We start from the raw sequence: 26,685 nt of genomic DNA on the forward strand, positions 1-26,685 counted from the left end.
AATCCAATAAAGGTTGTGTCCTGATTCAGTCACTTTGGGTGGTTGGAAAAGCTGAATTTCCATTCACACTATATGGTTTTCTAAATGTAAATCCCGGCTATTTAACACTCTATGGTCTTGGTTTGGAATACCAGTTTAGTGGAATATTCTAAACATTTGACACAAGCTTCCAATTTGCCATTTTGTCTTTGACCTTCAGAGAGCGGGGCTGCACCGCCCCCGTGCCAGCAGCCGAGCCGCTCGGATCCGGAGCCGCGGTGGCTCGAGGGGTCTCCGGACCCGGGGGTTCGCGAGGACACTCAAATTCAAAAAGAGAGGGGGAGATATGTACAAGGGATGTATAAGTTCGTGACGCCACCCACGGTGCGTGGTAATGTGGCAGACCAGCGCTGCTGTTGAGGAGCCCGGTGGCGATGGTGAAGCAGCAGGAGGTTTAACCCCTCCGTGGTTTGTGCCGCGGGGCCCGTTGGATTGTTGGTGCTTGGGGGTGCCGTTGGGGATATGAAAAGGGGCTTTTCAGTGTACTCACTCAGTCCAGGAATAACAACACCGACAGCTTGTAAACCAGAATTCTGAGCACCACTGCAGCTTGGAGGAAGCACGCTTAGGTCCGTGCCCTTGGTGTTGCTGTTAGCCTGTGGCCCTTTCCTTGGCACCTGTTTTCCTCTAGTTGGACCCTCAAGCATAAAACTTTTTGGGTCCTGCTCACCCGTAGGCTAACGGAGTGAGCTTGCTCTCAGGTTTCACGAGTAGGATTTCTTTGGACTGTATTGGGAAAGTCCTATCCCATTGGTGCGCTAGTACCCTGATTTTTGGAGCGGGCTGGGGATGAATCTTGAAGTCTTCACCCCCGTCGGGTAAATTACCGGGACGCGTGAAGCTACTTCCCGGCCTAGGGTCCACGTACCCTGTCGTGCCTTGGCCCCTGGCCGATGATGGCTCAAGGCTGCCCTCCTTGGCAGTCCGTGCCCCTTGACACGATCCCCTGCGACTGGGGTTCCAGCTCCTACCAGGCCCAGACCAACGTCTGCCACCTAGTACTACAGGAGCCCTGCTCCAGGCCGGTGACCTCTCCCTCTCAGAGAGTCACCTTCACCTCTTTTTCCTTCCACTCCTTTTTCACTTCTCACTGTGTGTCACTTTTCCTACCAACCCCCCATGTGGGCGGCCCTATTCCCTTCAGGCCCCCCAATGGTGTGTCTGGTGGGTATGTTGCAAAGTTTTCCAAGGATTTTTATTGGCTAAGCTGTTAGCCACACCAAAGAACCAGGATCCGTAACCAAGGAGGAGTGGATACTGTGAAGAAGGGCTGATTGTACAATATCCTGTGATGACCTGATAGGCCAGGGCGTCACAGGGCATCGTACAAACTTGCACTTATAGTAACACGTTGATTGAGCAAGGCCAACCAAAAAGCGAGCTCATAGGTCAGTTGCTGAAACAGTGGCGAAGGGCGCCATGCTCAGACATGTGCCAAATGTTAAAGGAATATGCAAGAGGCTGTGAAAAAGTTACCAACCACCTTAATGTGATCCCAATGAAAAGAAGGAACATTCTGGTCAAAAGATAAACCCTGTGGTATTACACCATAAAGGGACCTGGAACAATTGACTGCACCAGCCGGCATGACCTGTGATGGGAGAACATCATCTGAGACATTGAGTGATTGTGGCCTATGGCGGGAGATGAGTCCAAAAACAAGAATTACTCCGGATCAATGAGAAAGTGCGTGGTGAGCTCAGATATTGGTTCAGATTGAGATTTCTGAGTTCTACCTGCTCCTCCTATAATGCTTTTTTTCATTTTGCCATAAAAGATATACATTGACAATAAAACTGTTTGCTCAACTTTTTGCATTTGTAAACTAACCTAAACAGCGTCCTGGTGTTATTTTTATTTCCTTATTGTATCTTTTCCCCAAAGTCACGTGTGCACATCCAAACCGTGTGCAATGACCCTGTGTGGTGGCGTGTGGAGTCTTTGCTGATACTTATTAGAGAGCTTGTGCTTCTAAGGTATAAAGCGTCTGCCATATGGAATGTGATCATTCAAACAGGAAAAGAGAAGGGGTTAATGCCACGCATCAGCCAAATGAAGATGTAGAGTTGTTGATGAATTAATATCTTTTTTATTTCATAAGTCTACACGTTTCGAGGTTGAAACCTCTTCCTCAGGACCAGAACATCAACAAAGTTTAGAAAAAGAAGCCATCACAATTTCTAAACTTTACTTGTTAATAAATGGAGATTTTTGGCAAAAAATTGCACTCTTTTGAGCTACCCCGCCACGTCACAGCAAATCTCATGGGGCAGTCCTACTCTGAAATATTTTATTCTATATGAAGGGTGCCACGCGGCCTCACACATTCAAGAGCAGAACTGTCTATCCACAAGAAACCTATCTTGGTTGTTCTGTCTGATTTTTGGCAAGTGGTGACTGTTCACACTCAGCCATCATTCCTATCCACAGGCTATTTTAATTCAAACAGCACTTGCCTGGGCCTGTCCCGCCCACAGCCATGACTAAAGGGGGCTTTACACGCAGTGAGGGGACCCACCAAACAAAGACAGGTGCAGGGAAAAGAAGCCACCAGGTCACTAAACCGGCAATGGGACTAAGGGGACCTGCGGGTAAGACCAGCCGACCTCGGGTGACCAGTTTCCAGCTTACTGTGAGTAAAGGAACCAGTTACACTTCAACCCCTTGTGTGGCCTACCTTCTTTCAACACCCATCTACATCACCTATGCTCTGGGGCCTGGCTCTGCTTGTGGAGGGCCCAACATCCAGGCTGCCACTAACACCAGCCCCAGTAGCAAGAACTGTGCAGTGGTGGCTCCAGCCACATAGCCGCAAACCGCAAGTGGCATCACATATACAGTGCCTACAAGTAGTATTCAACCCCCTGCAGATTTAGCAGGTTTGATAAGATGCAAATAAGTTAGAGCCTGCAAACTTCAAACAAGAGCAGGATTTATTAACAGATGCATAAATCTTACAAAACAACAAGTTATGTTGCTCAGTTAATTTTTAATAAATTTTCAACATAAAAGTGTGGGTCAATTATTATTCAACCCCTAGGTTTAATATTTTGTGGAATAACCCTTGTTTGCAATTACAGCTAATAATTGTCTTTTATAAGACCTGATCATGCCGGCACAGGTCTCTGGAGTTATCTTGGCCCACTCCTCCATGCAGATCTTCTCCAAGTTATCTAGGTTCTTTGGGTGTCTCATGTGGACTTTAATCTTGAGCTCCTTCCACAAGTTTTCAATTGGGTTAAGGTCAGGAGACTGACTAGGCCACTGAAACACCTTGATTTTTTCCCTCTTCAACCAGGCCTTGGTTTTCTTGGCTGTGTGCTTTGGGTCGTTGTCTTGTTGGAAGATGAAATGACGACCCATCTTAAGATCCTTGATGGAGGAGCGGAGGTTCTTGGCCAAAATCTCCAGGTAGGCCGTGCTATCCATCTTCCCATGGATGCGGACCAGATGGCCAGGCCCCTTGGCTGAGAAACAGCCCCACAGCATGATGCTGCCACCACCATGCTTGACTGTAGGGATGGTATTCTTGGGGTTGTATGCAGTGCCATCCAGTCTCCAAACGTCATGTGTGTGGTTGGCACCAAAGATCTCGATCTTGGTCTCATCAGACCAGAGAACCTTGAACCAGTCTGTCTCAGAGTCCTCCAAGTGATCATGAGCAAACTGTAGACGAGCCTTGACATGACGCTTTGAAAGTAAAGGTACCTTACGGGCTCGTCTGGAACGGAGACCATTGCGGTGGAGTACGTTACTTATGGTATTGACTGAAACCAATGTCCCCACTGCCATGAGATCTTCCCGGAGCTCCTTCCTTGTTGTCCTTGGGTTAGCCTTGACTCTTTGGACAAGCCTGGCCTCGGCACGGGAGGAAACTTTCAAAGGCTGTCCAGGCCGTGGAAGGCTAACAGTAGTTCCATAAGCCTTCCACTTCCGGATGATGCTCCCAACAGTGGAGACAGGTAGGCCCAACTCCTTGGAAAGGGTTTTGTACCCCTTGCCAGCCTTGTGACCCTCCACAATCTTGTCTCTGATGGCCTTGGAATGCTCCTTTGTCTTTCCCATGTTGACCATGTATGAGTGCTGTTCACAAGTTTGGGGAGGGTCTTAATTAGTCAGAAAAGGCTGGAAAAAGAGATAATTAATCCAAACATGTGAAGCTCATTGTTCTTTGTGCCTTAAATACTTCTTAATACTTTAGGGGAACCAAACAGAATTCTGGTGGTTTGAGGGGTTGAATAATAAATGACCCTCTGAATAAACTTTTCTCAATTTAAAAAAAATAAATAAAAAAGAAATAACATTCTTTTTTGCTGCATTTCACACTTCCAGGCTGATCTACAGTCCAAATGTCACAATGCCAAGTTACTTCCGAATGTGTAAACCTGCTAAATCTGCAGGGGGTTGAATACTACTTGTAGGCAGTGTAAACTTTTATTTAAACTCCCATGTAAATATAACCCCTTTTAAAAAGCACCCAGGGCACGGAACCAGGCAATGGCCACCAAAGTGACATTCTAAAGTTATACACTGCCCGGAACCGAGTACCCCATAACCCTGGGTGAAACACTGTCATGCAACAAGCGTGACAGTGTGAAAACACACCTCAATAACACCACAGACAAGGGGGACACCGGGGAAACAATAATAATGGTGGGCCCTGACACTAGTGAGAGGGTAGATAGAAACCACCTATCCTCACCTGTAGATGTTCCTACTCTCCTAGCCACTCCCTATACAGTCTCTGCAACTGTTACTGAGCAGCACCCTAAGACCCTCGGAAACCTTATAGATGCCCTGACTAGGGAGAGGTGGGTGAGGTTCACTAGACCCACTGCTGCACTAAGACAAGAGGGTAGGAGAGACAAACAGGGGATACACAACCAAAATGGAGAGGATATGACTTCAGGAGAAATCACAGCAGCTCCTTCCACCAAGGCAGCTAGTATACATCAGTATCTTCAGCAAAGCTTGTTGGCAAACATAGCCATTTAAATACAAGGGTGTGTGGCTACAGAGCTGGTGCAGCTGACCTTAGCAGCTCTCAAAGTGACCTGTCGGCGGCTCAAGTGTTTCATGGAGATCACTATTCAGTGAACCGCTATGGGAATCTCGTTCTGGCCTCGTTCTAGCTCTCATAGGGATGCACTGAGCGCAGGTGACGTAACTTCTGACTTCCGGCCAGTCAGAAGCTTCCGCAAGATGGTGCAGCGGGATCGGAGTGGGCTGGTAAAGTACGAAAACACAGGAAGATGAGTATAAGACAGGGGGTCTTACATTTAAAGCATCACTACATCAGTGAAAAAACAAAATGCTGTAGTGGTGCTTTAAACTTTTTGGAATCTGGACGTAGTGAGCTCCTCCAGTGGTTCCAGGTTACCAAAATTTTATCCTCACGGCCTTAATCAGACGTCTTTGATTTTTCCCAAAAATTTAGACACCGACCATTGTTTATTGGTGTTTTGGATCTGAGTTTCATCAGGTTTTAGTTAGAGGGTCAATTTTTACCATCAGTGTTTCCCCAGTGATTTTTTGGAAAAAAACCCTGCAAAGCTCCTCCTAAACATTACAATGTAATCTTTTAGATTACATGGACTGCACATCAGGTATCTAGGTGCTGTCAGTGATTTTCATTGACCCATGCTAGCAGCATTCAGGCTATGTGATGGCTCATACTGTATATAGGTGGCTATGTGGGGGCTCATACTGTATATAGGTGCTAATTGGGGGCTCACACTGTATATAGGGACTATGTGGGGGCTCATACTGTATATAGGGGGCTCACACTTTATCTAGGGGCTCTTTGGAGCTCATATTGTATATAGGGGCTATGTGAGGGCTCATAATGAATATAGAGGGCTATATGGGAGCTCATACTTTCTATAGGGGCTATGTGGGTGCTCATACTGTATATAGGAGACTGTGTGGGGCTTTTACTGTATATAGGGTGACTGTGTGGGGGCTCATACTGTATATAGGTGGACTGTGTGGGGGCTATACTATATATAGGGGGACTGTGTGGGGGCTCATACTGTATATAGAGGGACTGTGTGGGGGATCATACTGTATTTAGGGGTTCTTCAACTGTAGGGGAACTGTGCAGGCTCATACTGTAAATTGAGGGACTGTATGTGGGCTCATACTGAATATAGGGGGACTGTGTGTGGACTCATACTGAATATAGGGGGACTATGCAGGTTCATACTGTAAATAGGGGGACTGTGTGGGCTCATACTGTATATAATGGTTCTCATACTGTAGGGGGACTCTGGGGGCTCATACTGTATATAGGGGGACTGTGTGGTGGCTCATACTGTATATAGGGAGACTGTGTGGGGGCTCATACTGTATATAATGGTTCTCATACTGTAGGGGGACTCTGGGGGCTCATACTGTATATAGGGGGACTGTGTGGAGGCTCATACTGTATATAGGGGGACTATGCAGGTTCCTACTGTAAATAGGGGGACTGTGTGGGCTCATGCTGTATATAGGGGGACTGTATGGGGGCTCATACTGTACATAGGGGGACTGTGTGGGGGCTCATACTGTATATAATGGTTCTCATACTGTAGGGGGACTCTGGGGGCTCATACTGTATATAGGGGGACTGTGTGGGGGCTCATACTGTATATAGGGGGACTGTGTGGGGGCTCATACTGTATATAATGTATATAATGGTTCTCATACTGTAGGGGGACTCTGGGGGCTCATACTGTATATAGGGGGACTGTGTGTGGACTCATACTGAATATAGGGGGACTATGCAGGTTCATACTGTAAATAGGGGGACTGTGTGGGCTCATACTGTATATAATGGTTCTCATACTGTAGGGGGACTCTGGGGGCTCATACTGTATATAGGGGGACTGTGTGGTGGCTCATACTGTATATAGGGAGACTGTGTGGGGGCTCATACTGTATATAATGGTTCTCATACTGTAGGGGGACTCTGGGGGCTCATACTGTATATAGGGGGACTGTGTGGAGGCTCATACTGTATATAGGGGGACTATGCAGGTTACTACTGTAAATAGGGGGACTGTGTGGGCTCATGCTGTATATAGGGGGACTGTATGGGGGCTCATACTGTACATAGGGGGACTGTGTGGGGGCTCATACTGTATATAATGGTTCTCATACTGTAGGGGGACTCTGGGGGCTCATACTGTATATAGGGGGACTGTGTGGGGGCTCATACTGTATATAGGGGGACTGTGTGGGGGCTCATACTGTATATAATGTATATAATGGTTCTCATACTGTAGGGGGACTCTGGGGGCTCATACTGTATATAGGGGGACTGTGTGGGGGCTCATACTGTATATAGGGGGACTGTGTGGGGGCTCATACTGTATATAATGTATATAATGGTTCTCATACTGTAGGGGGACTCTGGGGGCTCATACTGTATATAGGGGGACTGTGTGGGGGCTCATACTGTATATAGGGGGACTGTGTGGGGGCTCATACTGTATATAGGGGGACTGTGTGGGGGCTCATACTGTATATAATGGTTCTCATACTGTAGGGGCACTGTGGGTGCTCATACTGCATGTAGGGGCCTTTGTAGGGGCTCAGTTTATATAGGGGGATGTCAGCATACTTAATACTGCTCAATATTATGAAATAATATAATATGTTAATATTAATATTGAGCAGAATTCATTTCAGCCTACTGGTTCCGGCCTCAAACAGTCACAGTCTCATGTGGCCCCTCTGAAAAATGTATTGCCCACCCCTGCTCTATCCTGTTACATCCCGATAGACCTCCTGGTGTCAGCCTTCATTTCTGTTCCGGAGCCTACAGCTCTATCAGCCCTGCCGGCTGTCATCTCTGATTATTCTGGGGTCTGTGACCAGGTAACGCACTCACATCTTTTTATGGTTTAAGGGAAAATTTTAGACCTTTTCTACAACCCAATCTATCCAGCGGAAAAAGGACTGCAGCTCAGGGTATCCCCATTCTGGTACGTGACCGTCTATGTTCGCACGTTGCGTACAGTTCACTGCAGAACACCGGTCAATGGGTTTATATTTCCTCTTAGCTTATAGATGAATGAAGCCTACAATAGTCTACACCTTCCTTAATTTTACCATAGATTTTTTTAAATTCCGCATACTTCAGATTTTTCTTAGGAGTAAGATAATTAAAATGTCAATAAACTTACATTTTATAGAGTAACTGTCTGCCTTATATAAAGACACAAGAGGTGATAACATAATTTAGGAATAGAAGAGAAAGCAAAGGAGGCGATGAATACGGTCATATCACTCGTGCTTACCCTTCTTTTGGGTAGCCAGCTGGGTAAGTCATAACTTAGTGGTAGTGTGAGGAGGAGGTGACACTGCTGTGTGCACTGTGCTGTGTATACAGGTCATGGTGTAGTAGTGTGAGGAGGAGATGACACTGCTGTGTGCACTGTGCTGTGTATACAGGTCATGGTGTAGTAGTGTGAGGAGATGACACTGCTGTGTGCACTGTGCTGCGTATACAGGTCATGGTGTAGTAGTGTGAGGAGGAGGTGACACTGCTATGGGCACTGTGCTGTGTATACAGGTCATGGTGTAGTGTAAGGAGGAGGTGACACTGCTGTGTGCACTGTGCTGTGTATACATGTCATGGTGTAATAGTGTGAGGAGGAGATAACACTGCTGTGTGCACTGTGCTGCGTATACATGTCATGGTGTAGTGTGAGGAGGAGATGACACTGCTGTGTGCACTGTGCTGTGTATACATGTCATGGTGTAATAGTGTGAGGAGGAGATAACACTGCTGTGTGCACTGTGCTGCGTATACATGTCATGGTGTAGTAGTGTGAGGAGGAGGTGACACTGCTGTGTGCACTGTGCTGTGTATACAGGTCATGGTGTAGTAGTGTGAGGAGGAGATAACACTGCTGTGTGCACTGTGCTGTGTATACAGGTCATGGTGTAGTAGTGTGAGGAGGAGATGACACTGCTGTGTGCACTGTGCTGTGTATACAGGTCATGGTGTAATAGTGTGAGGAGGAGGTGACACTGCTGTGTGCACTGTGCTGTGTATACAGGTCATGGTGTAGTAGTGTGAGGAGGAGATGACACTGCTGTGTGCACTGTGCTGTGTATACAAGTCATGGTGTAGTAGTGTGAGGAGGAGGTGACACTGCTGTGTGCACTGTGCTGTGTATACAGGTCATGGTGTAGTAGTGTGAGGAGGAGATGACACTGCTGTGTGCACTGTGCTGTGTATACAAGTCATGGTGTAGTAGTGTGAGGAGGAGATGACACTGCTGTGTGCACTGTGCTGTGTATACAGGTCATGGTGTAGTAGTGTGAGGAGGAGATGACACTGCTGTGTGCACTGTGCTGTGTATACAGGTCATGGTGTAGTAGTGTGAGGAGGAGATGACACTGCTGTGTGCACTGTGCTGTGTATACAGGTCATGGTGTAATAGTGTGAGGAGGAGATGACACTGCTGTGTGCACTGTGCTGTGTATACAAGTCATGGTGTAGTAGTGTGAGGAGGAGGTGACACTGCTGTGTGCACTGTGCTGTGTATACAGGTCATGGTGTAGTAGTGTGAGGAGGAGATAACACTGCTGTGTGCACTGTGCTGTGTATACAGGTCATGGTGTAGTAGTGTGAGGAGGAGATGACACTGCTGTGTGCACTGTGCTGTGTATACAAGTCATGGTGTAGTAGTGTGAGGAGGAGGTGACACTGCTGTGTGCACTGTGCTGTGTATACAGGTCATGGTGTAGTAGTGTGAGGAGGAGATGACACTGCTGTGTGCACTGTGCTGTGTATACAAGTCATGGTGTAGTAGTGTGAGGAGGAGATGACACTGCTGTGTGCACTGTGCTGTGTATACAGGTCATGGTGTAGTAGTGTGAGGAGGAGATGACACTGCTGTGTGCACTGTGCTGTGTATACAGGTCATGGTGTAGTAGTGTGAGGAGGAGATGACACTGCTGTGTGCACTGTGCTGTGTATACAAGTCATGGTGTAGTAGTGTGAGGAGGAGGTGACACTGCTGTGTGCACTGTGCTGTGTATACAAGTCATGGTGTAGTAGTGTAGTAGAGAACCGAGTATAATGGAAGCCTATGGTAAATAAAGATTTTTTTCAGCAGACTCCCCTGAGGGGGGGAGGCTGGCAAATTGCTGAAATTGATGGAAACAGCGTTTACGGTAAATGGAATGTGAACAACATGGGGAAGACGCCTGCACACACCTCTGACTCCCAGGTCGCTGTTGAGAATGAAAAAAATTAAGTACTTTTAAAAAGCATGAGGTCCCCTATTGTCGATAACCAGCGAAGGCAGAGCAGACCTGTCTGGATATCAAAAATTGTGACCGCAGGCTGGTTTTGTTTTTAATTATTAATTTACATATGTGCCACAGCCTAAACTGATGGATAAGAGCCTGGTACTGAGGGAACTCGTCACCTCAGCGTCCCCTCACACCCCTGTACCGGCCACACATCTAATGTCAATTTTTCTAGTCATTTGGTTTCTATGACAACATAATTAATGTTCTCGGCAGCACATTGTCCGGCGTGTTCAGGTGATGTGCTGCTGATAACCTCAGCCTGTATGGGGACAGAAGAATCATATGAGCAGTAACTCTGTCACCACCATTTGTCAGCTTGTGTAAATTTCTTTTATTCCTCTTTCATGTCCCTGTCACCAGTCCTTGTGGTGTCTGTGTTCATACATACGGAGAAAGAATCACACACATACTCATAAAAATAACTTCATGTGTGTCTATGTGTGTATGTACCCACAACCCTATCTATCTATCCCTCTATCTATCTATCTATCCCTCTATCTATCCCTCTATCTATCTATCTATCCCTCTATCTATCTATCTATCCCTCTATCTATCTATCTATCTATCCCTCTATCTATCTATCCCTCTATCTATCTATCTATCCCTCTATCTATCTATCTATCTATCTATCCCTCTATCTATCTATCCCTCTATCTATCCCTCTATCTATCTATCTATCCCTCTATCTATCTATCCCTCTATCTATCTATCTATCTATCTATCTATCCCTCTATCTACCTACCTACCTATCTATCTATCCCTCTATCTACCTACCTATCTATCTATCCCTCTATCTATCTATCTATCCCTCTATCTATCTATCCATCCCTCTACCTATCTATCTATCCCTCTATCTATCTATCTATCTATCTATCCCTCTATCTATCTATCCCTCTATCTATCTATCCCTCTATCTATCTATCCCTCTATCTATCCCTCTATCTATCTATCCCTCTATCTATCTATCTATCCCTCTATCTATCTATCTATCCCTCTATCTATCCCTCTATCTATCCCTCTACCTATCTATCTATCCCTCTATCTATCTATCTATCCCTCTATCTATCTATCCCTCTATCTATCTATCCCTCTATCTATCTATCTTTCCAATTTCCCTCTATTTATCTATCTATCCCTCTATCTATCTATCTATCCCTCTATCTATCCATCCATCTATCCATTCCTCTATCTATCTATCTATCTATCTATCTATCTATCTATCCCTCTATCTATCTATCTATTTATCTATCTATCTATCCATTCCTCTATCTATCTATCTATTATCTATCTATCTATCTCTCTATATTCTATCTTTCATTCTATCTATCCATCCTTTTATCTATCTTTGCGCATCTTTTACATATAATAAACCATTCATTTCAGTATCATGCCTTTTATTCCAGGACGTGTCATACAGAAGGACAAAACGGACCATGTGAAATATGTGTTTTTTCAAGGGACACGTGAAGGGGTTTTACACAGATGCTTGTTGCAGGCCTGGAATCAGCCATTACTCTATTAAGCATGATGAAGTGTGACAACATGGAGATGATACCTGCCATCTTGTTACCCCAACATTACAAATAATGTTGTAATGTCACCTGTAGCCTCTTGTTAGGTTCCCTGGATAGTTTTTTTTTTTGTACTCAGTCACTGTGAAATACATACAGCTGCACTCTAGAATGCTAAAAATGAATAAGTGAACTCTGGTATTGCATTAGTGCTGTACGAATATTCGAAAAAAGAGATATTTAGCTTAGGTATTGGCCAATGCATGTGAGTCCGATAACCAATGACAAGGTGATCTGAATATATCGGGAGTCGAGACGCAAACTTAAATGCTTCTATTTGGGTTAAAAACTTCCATGTCTGGGCACAAAGGATCCAGCTCTATAAAGGAGGATGGACACTGCCTGGTTATAGCGCGAAGTGCTCAGTGAGACAAAAATGCTCTACAAATATATCTGTCTTGCTCCAATCTTCTTCTGGACGGCTTGCCAGATATTTAGCTTTGCCGACTCAAACCATCCAGGTAGAGTGCTGCTTTCCCAGCCCAAGCCAATGAGGCTCAGAACAAGGTTCCATAGACTTACACTGGAAAAAATGACAGCTTACATAAAAATGTACCTGGGAGGATATACTACTGGTACCTTGTGTCAAATATATATCCTGCCTATACATACACTATATGGAGAAAAGTATGTGCCCCTCCAGGAGTTTCTCTGACCCCATCCTACACCCATATACATTAATATGGAGTCGACCCCTCTACAGATATAACAGACTCCGCTCTTCTGGGAAGGATTTCTATAAGATTTTGGAAGCGTCTGTGGAAAATGTTACCCCTTCTACCAGAAGAGCATTTGTGAGGTGACACTGATGTTGTGGGGAAGACCAAGCTCACAGTCTCCATTATTGGTGTTGAATGGCGCTGAGGTCCGGGCTCAGAATCTCCATTATTGGTGTTGAATGGCGCTGAGGTCCGGGCTCAGAATCTCCATTATTGGTGTTGGATGGCGCTGAGGTCCGGGCTCAGAATCTCCATTATTGGTGTTGACTAGCGCTGAGGTCCGGGCTCAGAATCTCCATTATTGGTGTTGAATAGCGCTGAGGTCCGGGCTCAGAATCTCCATTATTGGTGTTGGATGGCGCTGAGGTCCGGGCTCAGAATCTCCATTATTGGTGTTGGACGGCGCTGAGGTCTGGGCTCAGAATCTCCATTATTGGTGTTGGATGGCGCTGAGGTCCGGGCTCAGAATCTCCATTATTGGTGTTGGACGGCGCTGAGGTCCGGGCTCAGAATCTCCATTATTGGTGTTGGATGGCGCTGAGGTCCGGGCTCAGAATCTCCATTATTGGTGTTGGATGGTGCTGAGGTCCAGGCTCTGTGCGGCCGGTCATGTTCTTCCACCAATTCCCCCTCCATATCTGTATGGACCTTGTGCACTGGGCGCAGTCATGGGGAACAGAAAAGGGTCTTCCCCAAACTGTTCCCACAAACATGGAAGCTACAACACAACTGTCCACAATGTCTTGTGCTGAAGAATTAAGATTGCTGAGACCCCAACAAACCCATAACTGATTGTCCCATGTAATGAAGAATCAGACGCAGGTATATAAATCAGAACTCTCTTTATTTGGAGACTTAAAAACAAATCTCATGTTTTAGTGGATGGTGGTCGGTCACAGCCCAAAATTACCAAACTAAAAACCACTGAAATAAATCACAGTAAACCAGTACAAAGCGTTGTGTCGCAGCCGGACTCCCGGCGTGGGTAGCTTTTGTACTAAAAAACCACCAACGTTGTTGAATTGACCGCTGCTGTGACTTAATGCAATATTATGAAAAGCAAAACCAGTAAAACTCATTGTGTTGCAGCCGGACTCCCGGCGCAGGAAAGCCGAAGCAGTTAAGATCATTGTCTCAAAGCCGGACTCCCGGCACATGTAGCATCAACAGTACAAATCATTGTCTCATAGCCGGACTCCCGGCACAGGTAAGCTTTCACACCAAAACCATAAACGCTGAAAAAAGGGAGGGAGGGTGGGACAGCTGCCTCCGGGTCCCACAAAGTGGGGAGAGACCGGAAGAGACAGGGAATGGGATTAAATAGGGGCAGCCAGGAGGAGGAGAGCAGAATCATTGGCTGCATCAAACAGGGAGGAGACAGAAAAAATTACATGGGACGACCGGATTAACCCCTTATTACGGGGCACAGCAGTCAAGGGGCACCCAGTCAAATACTGGAATGCCCAACAGATTTGTTTTCATTAGAACAATGGGGCTGAGGACGACCCCCGATAATGGCCCAGAGCATCCTCCTCCTCCTCCACCAAACTGAGCCTCGGTTTTGCTCATGATAAATTTTATGAATTTGATATTTCATATAGACTATTTTCTCTTTGCAGCTACTTCCCTGAGGTGCTTTCAATGTTCGGATCCTACATGTAGCGAGCTGTGTACAAAGACCTGTTCTGACGGAAATGTCTGCATGTCATTGTCTTATACGGTCGGTGAGTGCATGTAACACGAGCCCCATATCATATTTCACACCACACATGTAAAGGGATGAACCTGTCTATGTGCCCCTTATGAAATCATATGAGGGGTCTCCTTCTCTAGATCCCCAATCTCTATGAGCCATCGCAGATGTAGGTAAAGGGAACCAGTCACTACATTTTTACATAAGGCAGAAGTAGTATGTTTTTGTAGATGATTGTCCCCCAATGAAAAAGGACATTTTTCTCTAGAGCCCCCATGTGCCAGTCACGAGAAATTAGTGTAGAAGCCATGTGTAAAAAAGGCTGAAAATGCACTGGGTCATCTCAGTGCTCTTGGACGGCTTCTTCCTAGTGCACTGACAACCTCCCAAGTGCACTTCCAGCCCGATTTACATATGGCTTTCACATGACTGGTCCATCTGAGCTCTAGAGAAAAAGTCCTTTTTATTGGGGGACAATCATCAACACAGACATGTCACTACTTTAGGGCCCGGTTGCCTTTTATTTCATTATGGTGGACTCCAAGAAAGATGGAATTTCGGGCACTTCAATTTTTTTTTCTTTGTATTTACAGTTTGGGTGAAATACTTTTATATTTGACTAGATTGAACTTTATATCCCCTGCAAACACTGAACATGGATATAAATTTTCATCTTGATATTTTTGTTTTGGGAAGAAAGGGTGAGCTTAAATTTTTTTAAACGTTTTAATTATTTTTCATGGGTTTTTTTGGTTTTAGTTCTCCTGGGAGACTTGAACCTGTGATACATTGATCACCTGTATTATATACATCAATACTTTGTTATTTCACTATATAGAGCAATACTAATCTAATATGTTGGGATTCATAGGAGCAGCAAGATGGCGGTGGCAGGGTCCTTCAGTAAGGGGTACTTTACACTTTGCGACATCGCTATTGAAATATCGTCAGGGTCATGGTTGTTGTGACGCATATCTGGCTCCAGTAGCGACATTGCAATGTGTAACTCCTAGGAGCAACGATAAACGAGCGTGAAACAGTTAAAAATCGTTGATCTGTGTCACGTCGTTCATTTCCATAATGTCGCTCCTGTTGCTGATTCGATGTTGTTTCTCGCTCCTGCGGTGCCACACATCGCTGTGTGTGAAGCCGCAGGACCGACAAACGTCTCCTTACCTGCGTCCCGCCGCCAATGCGGAAGGAAGGAGGTGGGCGGGATGTTATGTCCCGCTCATCTCCGCCCCTCCGCTTCTATTGGCCGGCCGCTTGGTGATGTCGCGGTGACGCCGAACGCACCCCCCCTTGAAATAGGGATTGTTCGTCAGTCACCGCGACGTTGCCGAATAGGTAAGTGCGTGTGAAGCTGCCGTAGCGATAGTGTTCGCTACGGCAGCAATCACCACATATCGCATGTGCGACGAGGGCGGGTGCTATCGCGCCGCACATCGCTAGCATCGGCTAGCGATGTCGCAGCGTGCAAAGTACCCCTTAGTCCCCAGCTGCCATGTTAACCCAATGGTATTTGACGGCTGCTCTAATGAACACCCACACTAGCTGACAGAGGTGTCTAAATGATTAAAGGGAACCGGTCACCAGATTTGGGGCCTATAATCTGCGGCCACCACCAGTGGGCTCTTATATACAGCGTTCTAACATGCTGTATATAAGAGCGCAGGCCGCTCTGTAGAACGTAAAAAACACTTTTATAACACTCACCTAGGGGGGCGGTCCGGTCCGATGGGTGTCACTGCTCTTTGGTCTGGTGCCTCCTCTCTGCTGCGATCTCCGTCCTTCTTCTACCCAGTGTGGATGGCGCTTCTACATCATCCACACAAGCCAACATTGCAGTCCTGCGCAGGCGCACTTCTCTCTGCCCTGCTGAGGACAGATCAAAGTATTGTAATGCTCAGGCACAAGGAAATGTTAAAGATCATCTGCGCAGGCGCACTACAATACTTTGATTTGCCCTGAGCAAAACAGATCAAAATGTGCCTGCGCAGGACCTCAATGCCAGCCTGTGTGCATGATGTAGGATGCGTAATCCACACAGGCCTCAGAAGAAGGAAGACGGGGATCACCGCAGAGAGGAGGCACCGGACTGGAGAGAGGAGGCGCCGGACCAGACCACCCCCGTAGGTGAGTATTATAAAGCTGTTTTTTACATTATACAGAGTGGCCTGGGCTTTTATATACAGTATTCTGGAATGCTGTATATAAGAACCCACTGGTGGTGGCCTCAGCTTATAGACGCCAAATCTGGTGACAGGTTCCCTTTAAACAGCAGCAATCAGAGCAACTTGGCTTGTCTCATCCTTGCTGATTATTGGGGGTCTGAACACAGGGTCCACCATAAGTCTCGAGAACGGGGCTCTGAAATATTGTGTTAAACTGGCGCAGAGGCGGGGCAGACAGGTCAGCACTCCATTCATCGTCTATGGGAGCCACATTTCAGGATCAGTGGTGGTCCCAGTGGATGGCCCCCAACAATGAGCAACAGAGTTGGGAGTCGCACAACCTCTTTACTTTTGCATCTCTGCAGGAGATTTGTAGCTCTGTATCAGAAAAACATGGCACAACCACGATGCTGATAGAACAGGATGAAACATCTCCTATAAATCCCGTAATCAGCGTCCTACAATGTCTGTTCTCTCTTGCAGGTAAATTTGAATCTGTAGAGAAAGGTTGTATTCGTTCAAAAGATTGCGATGCGCAACCTTCTAAAGTACCGGATGGCGTTTCATATGAGTTAAGCTGCTGTGATTGGGAAATGTGCAATTCTGCCATTACCAACAAGATGTCCCTCATCACTGCCGGCCTCCTGGTGCTGCTGTCTCTCTACGCTTCCAGTCGGATGACCTGACCTACCATCTTGTATAAAGCACAATGCCTTCTGAGGGCACATTTGCCATTTATATTTGTATCACCTATGCTTATCCAATAAAGCAAATTCTCTTTGGTATTTTTGTCTTATTGCTTATGTAGCGATGACTGAGGGACCACCGCGGTGCAGAGTAAGGGGTACTTTGCACGTTGCGACATCGCTATTGCGATATCGTTGGGGTCAAATCGAAAGTGACGCACATCCGGCGCCGGTAACGACGTTGCAACGTGTAAAACCTAGATGCGCCGATAAACGATCGCAAAAGCGTCGTAAATCGGTGATCTGTGTAGCGTCGGACATTTTCATAATGTCGCACCAATAGGAGATACGCTGTTGTTCCTCGCTCCTGCAGCAGAACACATCGCTGTGTATGAAGCCGCAGGAGCGAGGAACATCTCCTTACCTGCGTCCACCGGCTATGCAGAAGGAAGGAGGTGGGCGGGATGTTTACGTCCCGCTCATCTCCGCCCCTCCGCTTCTATTGGCCACCTGCCGTGTGACGTCGCTGTGACGCCGCACGACCCGCCCCCTTAGGAAGGAGGCGGGTTGCCGGCCAGAGCGACGTCGCAGGACAGGTAAGTGCGTGTGAAGCTGCCGTAGCGATAATGTTCACTACAGCAGCTATCACAAGATATCGCAGCTGCGATGGGGGCGGGGACTATCGCGCTCGGCATCACTACAATCGGCTAGCGATGTCGCAGCGTGCAAAGTACCCCTACGTTTCGGTACCAGACGAGTTCACAGACCAAACAGATTATTTTATTACAGGGAGATGACACATAAAAGCTGTGCGGCAACAGGGAGAGGAGTATTTTAGAACAGCAGAAAATACGCAATTTGAGCTATTTAGCTGGAGCGAACTACAAATGAATAACAGTACAAATAACTGCAGATAATATATACTTATACTTCGCTACTCTGTATTGTAACCTAATTGGCCCCCACTAATGGGACCATACGGACACTGCACTAACTATGGAAGCCTGCACTAAACCTTAGCCAGAGCGCACAACTCACGGTACCATTCGGGGAACCGGTCCTCTCTCGGAGTACGAAGTCCGTTGGTGCGCACTTCTCTGGGACCAAACGAAAGCAGCTTTCCTTTTCTTGGATCACAGGGCAGCTGGGCTCATCCGGGTGATGTCTTCTCCTGGGTCGGGAACCAACTGAGCAATACTCTGACTTTTCTTCTCAGGCAATGTCCCTCTTTTCTCCCCACAGCTGTGGCACAAGCACTACTCTCACTCCTTCCTGTCAACCCCTGCCTCTCAGTCCTGTTTTTCCTCCACACTTTCCTCTGCAGGGCTAAACCACCACAATCACAGAAGAGGAGACGTCGGCCAGTTATTATAAGTTTGGACACACCTTCTCATTCAAAGAGTTTTCTTTATTTTCATGACTCTAAAAATTGTAGATTCACATTGAAGGCATCAAAACTATGAATGAAAACATGTGGAATGAAATACTTAAAAAAGTGTGAAACAACTGAAAATATGTCTTATATTCTAGATTCTTCACAGTAGCCACCTTTTGCCTTCATTACTACTTTGCACACTCTTGGCATTTTCTTGATGAGCTTCAAGAGGTAGTCACCGGAAATGGTTTTCCAATAGTCTTGCAGGAGTTCCCAGAGATGCTTAGCACTTGTTGGCCCTTTTGCCTTCACTCTGCGGTCCAGCTCACCCCAAACCATCTCGATTGGGTTCAGGTCTGGTGACTGTGGAGGCCAGGTCATCTGGCGTAGCACCCCATCACTCTCCTTCTTAGTCACATAGCCCTTACACAGCCTGGAGGTGTGTTTGGGGTCATTGTCCTGTTGAAAAATAAATGATGGTCCAACTAAGCGCAAACCAGATGGAATAGCACACCGCTGCAAGATGCTGTGGTAGCCATGCTGGTTCTGTATGCCTTCAATTTTGAATAAATCCCCAACAGTGTCCCCAGCAAAGCCCCCCCCCACACCATCACACCTCCTCCTCCATGCTTCACGGTGGGAACCAGCCATGTAGAGTCCATCCGTTCACCTTTTCTACAAAGACACGGTGGTTGGATCCAAAGATCTCAAATTTGGACTCATCAGACCAAAGCACAGATTTCCACTGGTCTAATGTCCATTCTTTGTGTTCTTTAGCCCAAACAAGTCTCTTCTGCTTGTTCCAGTCCTTAGCAGGGGTTTCCTAGCAGCTATTTTACCATGAAGGCTGCTGCACAAAGTCTCCTCTTAACAGCTGTTCTAGAGATGAGAAGGTGTGTCCAAACATTTGGTCTGTACTGTACATAGTTCCAAAATCTTCTGACAGCACATTCATTTAATCATTATCAAGAGCTGTGAGGCTCACATAGAGTTGCAGGTCATTTATTTTTGCCCGTTTCTTCCAGTAAGCCATAGTGCTGGTGACCCCTGCCAATGTCCGACTCCTCTCAGCTCGGCAGATACAATCTGGGAAGTCATCAATGTCCAGGCCCTTAGTGAGATGACAAAAAAAATGCTCCCATTATAACAGCTGACAACATAGGGGCAGGGGGGCGAAAAATTAAAACAAAGATCATTTAAAAATTCACAAGTAGTTGAAGGAAAAAGAAAGCACAATGGAAATTGAATACAGGACTAGATCGTCCATATCTTAATCAATGGAATATTGAATAATCACAGTTCTCTCTTTTGGCCACTAGATGTCAGCACAATGGAATATTAAATCATTGCAGTTCTCTCTTTTGGCCACTAGATGTCAGCACAATGGAATATTGAATTCTTGCAGTTCTCTCTTTTGTCCACTAGATGTCAGCACATATTACACAAAAACATAAGGCAGTGATTTCAAATTTTCTATAGAAAGTAGAGGGCCGGAGAGGATTAGAAAACATGAAACTTAATAGAGCAAATAAAGTTTTGGAATTTTCTTTATGTTATATGTCTATTTTCTGTTGATTTCAAAACTCAAGCACCGAGAAATGCATGTGAATTGGAGATTAAAAGTCCTAAAAATGCATTTTTTTGGGGGGGGGAATGTTGCTGTAAATGAACAGTAGCTGCAGGACCTCATGCATTTACATTTGTTTAGTCTTTTTTTTATTGATTTGTGGAAGGGATTAAGCATTCTGCGCCATCAGTGCACTAATTGCTATATCTGTATGCCTCAGATGTGCTGCAGAGTACAGTACCAGTATCCTGGATGAGATTGTATAGAGGTTGGGTGGGTGCTATATTAGATTTTTCTTTTTTATAAACTAAATCAGTGATTAATGTAATATCAATTGCTACCACTAGATGGCACCAAAGCTCACACAACAGATATGTTACATTAATGGTAACTGAAGCCAGAGCTCCTCCTAAATATACAAGGACTTGATATCACTTTCTTCCCTCTGAATTGCTGGGTCTAAGTATCAAGATCAAACTGGAAAATAGCCCAAAAGTATCTCAATGTAGGTGTGCCGCCCCCGTGTCAGCAGCCGGGCTGCTCGGATCCGGACCCGCGGTGGCTTGAGGAGCGTCCGGACCCGGGGGTCGTTCGGCCACTCAAATGAAGGGGGTATTTACAGGGGGTTGTGTTTAGAGTTCGTGACGCCACCCGTGGTGTGTGGTAATGTGGAGTACCACCGCTGCAGTTGGGAGTACCCGGGGGCGATGGAGTGGGCAGCCAGGTGTTAGAGCCCTCCACGGGTAGGGGGGATGCCCCGGGACTCGGTGATGGTGTTCGGGGAATGCCGTTGGGGGCGAAGGGGGTCACTTTCGCACTCACTCATTCCAAAAAACTGACACCGACAACTAGATAAACCAAAGTTCTGGATACCGCTGCCGCTGAGAGGAGCTAGCTCGTGTCCCGTCCGCCATGGCGCTGCCTGGTGATCCGTGACCTTCCTCCTGGCACTAAGTTTACTTCTCTGTTAGTATGCAACTAGTCGGGTCCTGCTCCCGAGTGTGGCTAACTGTGGGAGCTTGCTCTCAGGGTTCACACTTGGGATTTTCTGGACCGTTTTTGTGGAAAGTCCTATCCCCCTCGTTGCGCTAGTACCCCGATTTTGGAGCGGGTGGAGAGCGGATCTTGAAGGCTCCGTCCTCGTCGGGTAAATTGTCAGGTTGCCTGAAGCTACGTGTTCTGGCACCCTCACTCTGTGCTTTAGAAGAACGAGTTGACAGACAGGTAAACTCTTTCCCATCGATGCATTGACTCGGACGCTGGGGGTCCTTTACAACTTTTATTAATGAGATCAGTGTAAAACTACAAGAAATAAATGAAAATACTAAGTACAACATACAACATATCTGAGTTACATAGCATTCCATTTGATATAAGACATGGTGTAATGCACTACATTGCTAATACACAATATCTATAATGACAGGATTAATACTTGCAGAACAGAGCAACTACATTATAATTTGGTGAGCCCTAGACAGGGGATCATAACTCACCGATTGTGCTATAAGGAGGCAAACAAAAGGAGCAGAGATCTGGAGAGATGATCAGCATGCAGAATGTCTGTGTCCATGTAACTATAATGGCTGCAGAAGAACAAGAAGAAATGGCAGAGCCAATGCAAGGTCTGATGGGAAACTACATAAGCCTTGGTGGGACAATTTTCATTGCACAGTAACCAGTGAAACATTAGATAAACAAGCTGCAGTAAGAAAACATTGTCAACAGATGGCGCTGTTGGTTATCACTTGACAGTATCAATGTCAATTACACTAAACTTTATCTTATTACATGGCATAATAAAAATAATTATATGCATTTCTATGAAGGCATGACACTACTCCCTGACCCAAGGTCCATGTACCCCGTCATGCCCTGGTCCCAGACCGGTGATGGTACAAGGCTGCCGGCTGTCCTCCTCGACAGTTCCGTGCCCCTTGTCACGATCCCCTGTGACCGGGGCCCAGCTCCTCTAGCCCCACACCACCATCTGCTACCTAGATAACTTCCTAGGAGCCCGACTCCTGACCTCCTCTCTCCTTCACTTCCTACACTTCACTGACCTACTCCTGACACTCCTGACCTCGCCTTAACCAACCCCCCAAGTGGGCGACCCTATTCCACTAAGGCCGTCACCAGATACACTCTGGTGGGTGTGGTGCAGAGTGTTCCTAGGATTTTATTAGCTGTTGTAGACAACACCATATAATTGGGGACCCACAACCAAGGAGGAGGTGGATATTGCACTGGAGGGCAGAGTGTACAATACCCTGTGACCACCTGATAGTCCAGGGGCGTCACATAAGCAAGCACCTAATAAACTATAGATAGGTAAAAGTACCATTGTTTGTACTCCACACTTTAATAGTGCTTTAATAGTCCCTTTAGGCCCCTCAGTGGCACAGCGCCTTTTCTGCTCCCCACAGCCAGGGGGTCACAGATAGGCCCCTGCATTACACCTTTCCCCTAAAAAGGTACAATCAGTCACCCAAAAACCCCGAGTCACCCCCATCTGTACCAGACGTCCACACCCGGGGGCGGAGTCAGGCGGTTGGCCACGCCCACTGAGGAGGATTGATGGTCAGGGGCGGGGAAAACCAGACAACAGTAGTAAAGTAGTACAGTAGTAGAGCAGTAGTGAAGTAGGAGTTGAGTAGAGAACAGTGAGAGAAGAGTAGTGAAGTGAGGAGTAGAGGAGAGCAGAAGTCTGTCAGGGCCTAGGTTGGAGCCTAGGGACCCTGTGGCCAGGAGTCAGGCGGTGGTGGCCGTCTGCAGGAGGCCGGGAGTAGAACCAGTGGAACCGTCATGGTACCGGGGCAGGGTAGTGGCCCGCCGGTACCGAATCGAGGAGTCAAACCGAAACCGGAGCACCAGGAAAGGGTACTCAGACCCCGTACAAGGCCCAGAAGCGACTGGACCAAGTCGAATTAACTGATTGTGGTCTGGACTCTAGGTCCATTCCCACCCAAAGTCCCGAAAGAAGGCAACAGCCCACGAGGTTGATAGGAAGCCACCGCCCAGGCACGGGCCAGCGCCTGCTGGCAAAGGGGCTCCTCCGGCATCTGCAAGTTGGAGAGCGGACTACCGTTGCTCAGGCATAGTAGTCACACAGCTTACAGAGGTGCAGGAGAAAGACGGACACCATCAACCCGAAAAGGGGGAACAACGCAGCCGGCTGCGGGCACCGACCACCATCCAGTTTTTGGTTTACCAGTGACTCCAGTGTGTTTCCTCATAATGAGTACACCAGTGCCCTCAGGCACCGCGTCGCGCTACGCCCCCTGCCCTGCACCCATCGGGCAACACCTCAGCTGCCCCCAGTGGGCCCCGGGACCCACGCGCCCCTACCCACGGAGGGAGCCAACACCTAGCTGCACCACGACACCTCACCCTGGAGCCCCCACCATCACCAGCAGCGGTGGTGCCAATAATCACCATGACCCGTGGGTGGCGTCACAAACAATCTCCATAGCGGCCCCGGCCGCGCACCCACCCGATCACCAAAACAACCACCCCTTTTCAGAGCGACGTGACCCCCGGTCCGGAGGCGCTCGAGCCACCGACATACACCCGAGCCCGGATCCGAGCCCCTCAGCAGCAGCAGCCGAGCGCGGGGCGGTACAATTGTTTTCTTGCCTGCAAATTCTACACAGATTTATAAAAACATGGCTGCCTTCCTGCAAAAAAAAAAAACAGTGCCTCATCCTTTGCATACCAAGAAACAGATAGAAAAAAAACAAAAACAACCCTAATCCTGGACAACAGCTTTAAAGAGAACCTGTCATGTAAATGTAGCACCCCTGAGCCACTCAGAGCACAAGGAACTGCATCCTCTTGGGGATGCAGGACCTACCCCCTGGGACCTGGAGCACCAGTGCCGATACCACCAAAGCACAACCAAAATCCTAGTTCTCCACTCCACACCGGGACTAAAGGGTTAATCAAATAAGGGGATGGTTGCCTAGAGATAGGAACGAGTCCTGGGATTAGCCAGCCTGGTGGGAGGGGACAAAAGTGAACAGTGGCACACACCGAGGTGTGCGGATGTGCTCGAGCTGGGTCCGTGCAACGGTGACCTCGGGGGCACAGGAGAGAGGTCGCCAGGTTGAGTACCGGAGATACCGCTGGGACAGGAGCACGCACGGGGCACAGGGCCCTAGATCAGGCGCCAGTAATACACGGCTTAATAATCACCTGCCCGGTGAGGACACCTTCATGGACTTCACTGAACCAAATAATCCGGGGGCATCAGCAGTAAACTACGATCGGGGTTCGGACACTTACTTCCCCACAGAGTCCGCACTGCCTGCCGTACGGAGGAGACTGGTACCCCAAAAGGGACAGTTGGGACCCAAACACTCCACGCTACGGGGACCCAACCAACAGAGAGTGTCGGGGACAAAGCAACCTGGGTCACTACATTGGCACTGATACTCCTGGGACCTGAACCAGTAATCCACGGTTCGGAGTGAGCAGAGACTGTTCATTACAACCCGGTGTGGTCTCCGTTATTACCCCGTTACATCTCCCGGGCACAGCCCTACCTGCGGAGGGCCTAACACCATTGCTGCAACCACCACCAGCTCTGGGAGTACCAACATTCAGCAGCGGCGGTTCTACACCCTTAACTGCAACCCGCAGGCGTCGTCACGTACACTAACTTTCATCCCTACTGTAAATAATACCCCTTTTACAAGAGAAGGCCCAGGGCACGGGACCGGGCAACGGCCACCAGAGTGACATTCCCATATGCAATTGCCTGGGACCAAGTACCCCCTTCTCTGGACGAGACATAAGAATATGCCATTAACCTGAAAGTATGGGGTTAATCTGCAGGTTAATAGCATTCTGGGAGCCCCGCTGCCGGGAGGAAATTAACTTTATTCCTCCCAGCAGCATTCTGCTTCCAATCTTAGGGCCGGCGCCAGGGCAGCTTCAGTCACCTTGGTGTAAAGTAAGCGGTGGCTGTAACCGTGTTATACGGGCAAACGGCGGCCATTGTAGTCGCAGCAGAGGCTTCTTGGCCGCAGCGCAGCCCGATATTAACACCTCGCGCCCCGGTCACCTATCCAGTGAAATAAAACAACAAGAGTCCATTTACTTGCTGACACGTTAATTTGGACACTTGCAGGTTTCTTTTTGTCACCGGAACTTTACTTTTCAGCATCAAACATATATCTTCAACACACAGTATGCGGGCACAGCTTTGAGCCTCGAAGGGGTTTCCAATAGTAATGGTTACTATATGCAATTTGCATGACAACCGTTTCCCTGGTACTTGAGCTTCCTTGAATGCCTCTAAGCCCCTCATCTCCTCTAAGGACGCCATAGTTCACTGGCAGATTCAAAAAGTCCTTTCAGCCCACTTTGTCCCACCCAAAGGGACTTTTACAACAGCACTCGTCTGCCCGGGTTTCTGATCAGGACCTACGCTTCTCCTTTAAGAGCCCATTGACCTTCTGAGGAGATTGTTCGGGTATATTTTAAGGGAAACGGATGCTACTCCGACCGCACGGACTTCACCCACTCGTAGGTTAGGACCCTGCGTAACCGGAGTCAAGAGCTGGCCCGAAGGTCCAACATAATTATGGTTAATGGGCTCCTAGCCGCTGCGTCTCTTGCTGCAGCAGCTACTCATTCCTTTCTCATCATTGGGGACTCTCCTAACCACTTCCTAGTTACTTGCCTTTTTATTAACTACACTCCTCCCTGCAATTAACCCCTTTCTACCCAAAAGGTACCAGGGACGTGATCACTACATCATGGCCCTCTAGTGGCCATACAAAACATCACACAGTTCTTTGTTAAACATAACACAGTACTTTTCTTTGGGAGTGGCTGAGCCATAGACCCCTCTTACAACCTCATTCCTGGTATTGACTGACATCCGCTTCTCACATGCCAAGAGAGTGGGCCACTGAGTAGAAGGAATTATGTTTTAAAGGGTTTTTTCCCCACAGACAAAGCACATTTTAATCAATAGATCTTGGAATTATAATAAGTTTCACAAATGGATGTGATTAAAAAAATATCCCTGTGCTGAGATAATATGTTACCGCTATGTGCTGTGTAACAGTTGAATGTTTAAGTGATGGATGTGTAACAGGGTGAAAATGTACATAAGATAAAGTTGCATGTTTGTTAATGTATTATATATATTTATGCTATAACTTAAATGGCCACTAGGTGTCTCTAGAGGGTAGGCACACTGTTAGACAGTAAGGGGTTACATTAGGTTTCCCTGGTATCGTAGACTGACAGAGACGGTTGAAAATTTCAGTCAAGTTCTGAGGGACTGCGCAAGAGAAAGACGGCTGTTGTTTTCCCGTGTTTGGATTCATAGGATTGCCTGTTTTGTTGTTTTTTTTTCCTTTTGTGGACTGCTTACTCGTTTGTTTTTTTCCTTGGAGCTCCAACTGCCCCTGACGAGGGGAATTCATCTGAGTGAATTTTTCTCCAGAAACTGTTTAGATAAAATCAACTGAGAGTGAATCAGAAGCAGTCTGAGGGGAGGGACGCCATCTTGGGTGAAAGACTTCAGTGAGTA

General features: G+C 47.2%; 1 protein-coding gene across 1 annotated transcript; it reads left to right on the plus strand.

Moving 5' to 3' along the window:
• The first annotated feature begins 8,274 nt into the window (after positions 1–8,274).
• LOC142250358 (lymphocyte antigen 6E-like) lies at positions 8,275–17,260 on the plus strand. Its single transcript, XM_075322512.1, has 3 exons — positions 8,275–8,347; positions 14,263–14,367; positions 16,994–17,260. Exons 1-3 carry the CDS (start codon positions 8,296–8,298, stop codon positions 17,194–17,196), a joined length of 360 nt encoding a protein of 119 aa, XP_075178627.1. The 5' UTR covers positions 8,275–8,295; the 3' UTR covers positions 17,197–17,260.
• The last annotated feature ends 9,425 nt before the right edge of the window (positions 17,261–26,685 follow it).

Source organism: Anomaloglossus baeobatrachus, chromosome 9 (genome assembly GCF_048569485.1).
Source record: "Anomaloglossus baeobatrachus isolate aAnoBae1 chromosome 9, aAnoBae1.hap1, whole genome shotgun sequence".
Lineage (NCBI taxonomy): Eukaryota > Metazoa > Chordata > Amphibia > Anura > Aromobatidae > Anomaloglossus > Anomaloglossus baeobatrachus.